This window comes from Arvicola amphibius, chromosome 4 (genome assembly GCF_903992535.2).
Source record: "Arvicola amphibius chromosome 4, mArvAmp1.2, whole genome shotgun sequence".
Lineage (NCBI taxonomy): Eukaryota > Metazoa > Chordata > Mammalia > Rodentia > Cricetidae > Arvicola > Arvicola amphibius.
This window is the reverse complement of record NC_052050.1, coordinates 90,670,378-90,677,066: the sequence shown is the minus strand read 5'-3', so window position 1 is coordinate 90,677,066 and position 6,689 is coordinate 90,670,378. Positions and strand designations below refer to the sequence as shown.

The 6,689-nt window shown below is 55.0% G+C and overlaps 1 protein-coding gene across 7 annotated transcripts; it reads left to right on the top strand.

Moving 5' to 3' along the window:
* The first annotated feature begins 567 nt into the window (after nucleotides 1-567).
* On the top strand, nucleotides 568-6,427 carry Hs3st6 (heparan sulfate-glucosamine 3-sulfotransferase 6). 7 transcript variants are annotated; one of them, XM_038326961.1, is made up of 4 exons: nucleotides 574-692; nucleotides 1,069-1,199; nucleotides 1,861-1,908; nucleotides 5,678-6,427. In XM_038326961.1, the coding sequence occupies exons 3-4, from the start codon at nucleotides 1,886-1,888 to the stop codon at nucleotides 6,291-6,293; spliced, it is 639 nt and encodes a 212-aa protein (XP_038182889.1). In that variant the 5' UTR covers nucleotides 574-692; nucleotides 1,069-1,199; nucleotides 1,861-1,885; the 3' UTR covers nucleotides 6,294-6,427. The 7 variants fall into 7 exon arrangements, with proteins under 7 accessions (XP_038182888.1, XP_038182889.1, XP_038182892.1 ...); XM_038326964.1 differs by lacking the exon at nucleotides 1,861-1,908; XM_038326959.1 differs by lacking the exon at nucleotides 1,861-1,908 and having other exon boundaries at nucleotides 677-692; nucleotides 1,069-1,098.
* Nucleotides 6,428-6,689: the final 262 nt, after the last annotated feature.

Genomic DNA, 6,689 nt, shown 5'->3' with positions numbered 1-6,689 from the left:
GCAATTTCTCGAGGGGATCACCGACATCTCGGGGAGGCCAGCTCTATCTGTCACCTGGACTCTAAAATGGTCACTAGACCATTCAATAAGTTCTCTCCCCGGAGCAGGGCTCCCACTCTAGTGGATGGCTAGGTGGACTGTTGGCAAGGAGTGAGCATTCCTGCCACAAGCTCAGGATTGGGACCCCCCTCCCCCCTGCGATGCCCGCCGGGCTTCATCCTCACTGCACTAGCGGACTCCTGGACCCCCTGTGTCTGCCGACTCGCCCAGCGATGAGGCTCCGGCTTCAGGAAAACAGGGTTGAGACATCTGTCGCCCTGGATCTCTCATTCGCCAAGTCCTTGTCGCTGCTTTGTGTCCCTCCCTGCCACCGCATTCCCGTAGTTTAAGAGCGAAGACTTTGGAGTCAAGTGAGCCGGAGATCAGCTTAAGAATGTGGGGCTACTCCGAACGGCTTCCAGTCGAGCTCGAAGTTAGCGGGAGTCTGCGAGCTCCAGGCGTGGCCTGAGCTCGGGACAGGGAGGGGCATCTCGGCCCCGCCCCGCCCCCATCCTCCTCCAGCTCGCGGGCGGCTGGGCTGCTGAGCTCAACCCAGAAGCCCGGAGCCCTCGGGCTGAGCGTGCGACAGCCGGGATGCGCTCCTGTCTGCGGTCCCCGCTCCCAGACCTGGGCGCTGCGCGACCCGATGGCAGGTAGCGGCGGTCTGGGCAGGGGAGCTGGGGACCTCCAGAGCGCCGGGCCGGGGCAGGGGGCTGCACTGCGTGCTCCCCGTGCTCCGCTGGCGTTCGTAGCTCTGTTTCTAGGCGCCTACTGCCTTTTTGCCCTCCCGGGCCGCTGTCCACTAGTCGCCCGTGCCCCAGCACCGGTTCCCGCGCCCTCCGAGCCGCACCACGCCTCCCGCCGTCTGGGAGCGCCAGGTCTGCCGGTGGCCAGCGGCCCGGGGCGCCGGCGCTTCCCACAGGCGCTCATCGTGGGTGTGAAGAAAGGCGGCACGCGCGCGTTGCTGGAGTTCCTGCGGTTGCACCCCGACGTCCGTGCACTTGGCTCTGAACCCCACTTCTTCGACAGGTGCTACGAACGCGGGCTCGCCTGGTACCGGTGAGCGCCCCTGCTGGTCTGCTCCTTTGGCGTCTGTGTGCGCCACGGTCTGTGCTTTCAGCTCAAGAGCGTCGTGCGATCCCGGAACCCAAGACAAATAGGTCTGAAATAAGCCTGTTAGAGAAACAAACTTGACCTCATGGATGAGGCCCCCAAAGAAAGGCCTTTTATAGCCAAGGGCCCCAGGGATTAGAAAACCTCAGGGGAAACCCCGTTCTCCTGTTGAGTGGGCTGAGGGACTCAGCAAGGTGTGATCCTAGCTGGGAAGTATTTTCAAGCCAGTGAGATAACTGGGCAGGTAGCCGTTCCTTTTTAAAGGGTCCGGTAACTGGGGACTGAACCTGGAGCCTCATATGTACTAAACAAGTATTCCACCACTAAACTATTAATATATACCCATATATTATTATGGAGTATATTAATATAATCCCAGTGGGATTATTTGGGAGCCTTAGAAATACTTGGCGTTTAGGTGCCTTATCATCCCTTCGTGCCCGCCCCGCAATTATAAGTCTGAGTAAGTATGGGTAATTATCTGACCACTAGTCAAGTATATTAGGAAGGGTCTCCAGGTTTTTCTAGAAAGTTCCTACTCCCGCGAACCTCTCCCGACTCTCCATCAGGTGAGCCTCTCTTGACTGCTGGAATCTGAGAAAGTTAGGTTTGGTCTTTGGAGAGGGAGACCCTGTCTTTTGGTACAGCCCAAGGGTGGGGATTGAATATTGGCATACAGCTTCCTGCAGCTGTCCTCTCTCCACCCAGGACAGAATTGGGGTGCAGCAGTGGAATGTGGGGAGCACCGCCCCAGCCGTAAGTCCTGGTGGATGGTCAGCCCCTCCCTTGCTGAGTCTGGTAGTAGAGGCTGGAGGCAGGCCCCGCCCACTGCCTGCTGTAGCTGTGCAGGCCTCTAGGTACCCAGTCCCTTCCTGTGGGGAAATGGGGGTTCACAGATTGGCTTGCCTCATCTGCAAGTCCGTGCTGAGTTAAGGTCACTTGGAGGATTAGTGAGGGTGGCAGGACCCCGGACATACCAGTTTCTGTTTCCCAGGTCCTTCCTTCCTTCCGTTTGTTAACTTGCTTTGAGACTGGTAAATTTGGAAGATAAGATAAGCAGGGTTGTACTACCTGGGAGAGGCTCTCTGAAACGCCGCTGTTCCCGGCAAGGTCTCAGGGAGTGTGAGGACAGCGTACCGTATTTGTAGAGTCTTTCTGGAAGCATAGGATGCTGGGGAGGAGTGGGACCATGGCCTCATCCCATTAATCAGAAGAGCGGAGTGAACCCAGTGGCCCTGGTGGCTTCAGGACTGTGCAGCTTAGCGTCTTCACCTGGCTGTAGCCACAAGGGCTGCTGTCCTCTCTAGCAACGGCTCCTTGGGTAGTGTTCTCGTGTATACACCGAGCCTCTGAAAATGACCACCTCTGACTCAATATCTCCAGTCATAGGACCTGGGCTGAGCCCCCAGAACCTGCAGAACTCCATCCGGGTATAGGTTGAGGGAAAGGAGCAGCCACTGGTGAGGTTTTGGAATACTGCTCGCATTGGGCTGTGATCTGCCTCATTCTGGTAGTGACCTTACCAGCCCCTGGACTCAGCAGAGGGGGCCTGGGTTGCCTTTCTCCCACCCATTCTCCTCCCTGCTTCTCCATTAGATCATTTCTTTGACTTTTTTTTGTTGTTTTTGGGGTCTCTTGTAGCTCAGGTTGGCCTCAAATTCCCTGTGTGGCCAAGGATAATGTTGAACTTCTTGCCAATACCTCATGAGTGCAGGGGATGATTAATGGTATCTCTAGTATAGACCACCACTATGGCATGTGTGTGTGTGTGTGTGTGTGTGTGTGTGTGTGTGTGTGTGTGAGAGAGAGAGAGAGAGAGAGAGAGAGAGAGAGAGAGAGAGAGAGAGAATGCTGCTATGAGCATGTAGGTCAGAGGCTAACTCAGGAGTCTTCTCTCCTCCCACTCCCAGTCTAGGGCCTGAATTTAGTCACCAGATTTGCACAGCAAGTGTCCTTACTTGAGGAGCCATGTCATCAAATCAAGGGGACTTACTTTGTTTATTTTTGTTTTTATTTTTTGGGTCCCATTTATGCAGTTCTGGCTGGCCTAGAACTTGCTGTGCAGACCAGGCCAGCCACAAACTCAAAGAGATCCAGGCACATGCCACCACTCCCAGCCTATGGCTGGTTTGTATGCGGTTCTAAGAGCTGAACTCAGGACCTGTGCACATTAGGCAAATACTATGTCAACTGAATTGCATTCCCTTCTTCTTAGGCTTTTCAGGGTCTTTTCTCTTGGGGGCCATGGTCCCTGACCACTCTCAAAACCATGCAGCATTTACTAGCCCACTCTCACTCACTTATTGAAGATTTGGGGTGTCAGTCAGTGATATTTTCTGAAAAAACAAGAAAGGGTAAGGAGGGGTACAGGTAGGGGAATCCCTGTAGCTCCTGGGGTTTAAGATCAGGCCATAGGTGGGTATGCCTGGGTATGCAGGGGGAGGAGCTGAGCTTTCTTCCCTCCTGCGACTGGGGACTTGGTTCCTTAGCACTCTCTGACACTGGGATAAGGTCCCCTTGGAACTGATCCAAATGAGGTGTGGGATACAGTGGTGGTTCTGGAGGGGCTGGGCAAGCAGGGGGCGTGGTCTCAGGCTGGCTGGGAGCCACGGAGAAATGCAGACCAGATGGGGTGAATGCAACAGGAGAGAGGGAAGGTTTATGGGTCAGCTTGACAGAACTCTACTCTGCTCCATCTCACCTTCCAAACGCACTACTCTCTCCTCTCCACGCTCACTCCCTCCTGAGGCTCGCGGAGGATCACTGATGCCTAAGATGTCAGGTTGCAGAAGGGCTTGGGACTGGTTCACTGAACTTTCCCTGGCCGTATGTAGATCCTGATTATACAAGAGAGAGTACTGGGGACAGGGGCTCTGGGAACAGAAAGTCTGTGGAATCCATGGTGGGCTAGGAGGAGGCCTGAGGCCTCTTGTTTCCCCCTCAGTCCTTCCTCTTCCTTCTCAGTCTTAAGATTCCTTCCTATCAAAAGGGGGAGTTTCCTGGTTCACTGTGTCATCCAGGTGGAGGACCGAGACAGAAATCCTTATAACTTCTACAGACCAGCTTTTCCAGCATCCTTGCTCTGCAGGGTTTCCCACACATCACTCACCTCTCTTGGCTTTGGACATGGATGATGTCAGAAGCCTGGTACTGCTGCCCCCCCCCCCAAGATCTTGTGTAGTTTAGCCTGTTTTCAGACTCTCTATCCTATCTGCCTCAGTCTCCAGAGTCCTAGGATAATAGACATGTACCACCATATCTAGGCCTGATCTCATTTTTGCCTGGTCCAATGGGGTAGATGCACATATCCCTTGTCCATTATCAGCACCCCCAAACCAAGCACCCCAGCATGGCACCTGTGCATTGCCTGTATTTGCCTGGGAGCCTAAACAGAGAGAGGAGAATGAAGACCCGTGACTCAGTAATGATGGGCTTAGTCCAGTGTGTCAGCTTGACCAGAGTGGGCCCTAGGGGTGGTCAGTGAGGGGTGGACAGTGTCCCTAAGAGGATGGGAGTCACGACTGGACAGGTGTCTCTCTCTCTAAGCCCCACTGCCTCTGCCTCTGTTGACCCAGTTCTTGGCTTTTCTTTGGAACTGTTTGCTTACCTTACCTGTCCCACCCTGCCCTGCCGCACTGTGTACTAACTGGCTGGCGGACGCAGCCTGAGGCCACCTCTCAGGGTGCCTGGGCCTGCCTGGGCTCTGTGCAGGCTCCCCTCAGTTATCAGGCTTGGCTCTAGTCTGCCGACTTTCTCTGAATATTTGGATTAGGCCAACACTCTTCTCCAGAATAAAGGAAATTTCAGAAACGCTGGCTCTTGGCACCCTAAGGCTACTACAGGACTTTGGGATAGGCCCCAGGTGGATCAGAGCCACATCCCTGACTTTCTTAAGGGTGCTTGCTAGACTCTGTTGGTGACTGTTTGGTGTTCTTCCCTGGGCCCAGAGAGACAACTGAAGGTCAAGAGGGGATGTAATTGAATTTAGGGGAGGGAGGGAGGGAGGGAGGAAGGGAGGCCAGACTTTGGTAGCTGCATAATAATAATCAATGACCTAGTTCTAGTTCATGGTCAATGATTACAAAGAGGCCTGGAGGGTCTGTGCTGGCCAGCCTCGGGGTGCCTGTCAAGGATAGGCAGAGCAGCTTTGGAAGGTGTGGGTCAGTCTCTGGTGTGGGACTGACTTGGACTCTGTGGAGGTGGTACTTCAGGGAAAAGGGTTATAAAACTTGAAGAATGTCTTGGTGGCCATCGCCCTCTAGGGCTGTCACTTTTTTTGACCCTAGAGCTAGGGCAGCCCTGGCTTTGGGCTCCACTGCAGGCCCACACTGGGTTGGGGACCCCAGGACTTCAGCAGGGTCAATCTAAGAGGGGAGCAGGATGGCCCACCTTAGCCTGGGCTTCTCTCAGAGGAGGAGAGGTTGGTTCCTGGTCCCCGAGGGCTGAGCTAGCTGGGAAGGGAAATAAATGGCTTTGGAGGAAGTGTATGCTGTGATCACTCAGTTACTCCTCTATCATCCCACAGGGGTCTGATGCCACGTACCCTGGATGGGCAGATCACCATGGAGAAAACCCCCAGCTACTTTGTGACTCAGGAGGCTCCCCGCCGGATCCATGGCATGTCCCCAGACACCAAGCTGATTGTGGTGGTGCGGAACCCTGTGACCCGGGCCATCTCTGATTATGCCCAGACACTCTCCAAGACCCCAGGCCTGCCAAGCTTCCGTGCGCTGGCCTTCCGCCGTGGCCTGGGTCCTGTGGACACAGCCTGGAGTGCTGTGCGTATTGGCCTCTATGCCCAGCACTTGGACAACTGGCTTCGGTACTTCCCTATGTCCCACTTCCTGTTTGTCAGCGGAGAGCGTCTGGTCACTGATCCAGCCGGTGAAGTGGGCCGGGTACAGGACTTCCTGGGCCTCAAGCGGGTGGTCACTGACAAGCACTTCTACTTCAATGCTACCAAGGGCTTCCCCTGCCTCAAAAAGGCCCAGGGCAGTGGTCGCCCCCGCTGCCTGGGTAAATCCAAGGGCCGGCCTCACCCCCGAGTGCCGGAGGCTGTGGTTCAGCGCCTGCGGGCTTTCTACCGGCCCTTCAACCGCAAGTTCTACCAGATGACTGGCCAGGACTTTGGCTGGGACTGACGAAGGCCCAGCTCAGTCTTTCTCTGGGAGCCCAGTAACTTTAATTTATGTTTGTCTGCCTGGCCGTAGCAGGCGCTACACATGCTATGTTGAGAGAGTATTTAAGAAATAAAGCCCAGATCTGTTTTCTTCCACTTGGGCTTGACGTTGGGGGTGGGAGTCATATCCGTGGACCTAACACTATTAGACACTGAGTGAATGGCGTCATGCCCTGGGAGGTAATCAGTGTCCTCGGTCACACGTCCCAGATGAATGTGTGAGCCTAGCGAGGTTGAGCACCTGCCCAGTGACACACAGGTGGCTCTGGAGAGTGTCCACAGCTACTCTTTTCAGCACTAGGAGGCTGAGGAGGGTTGCTCCTATGTCTAGGTTGAAAACGGGCTCCAGGCTCCTGAA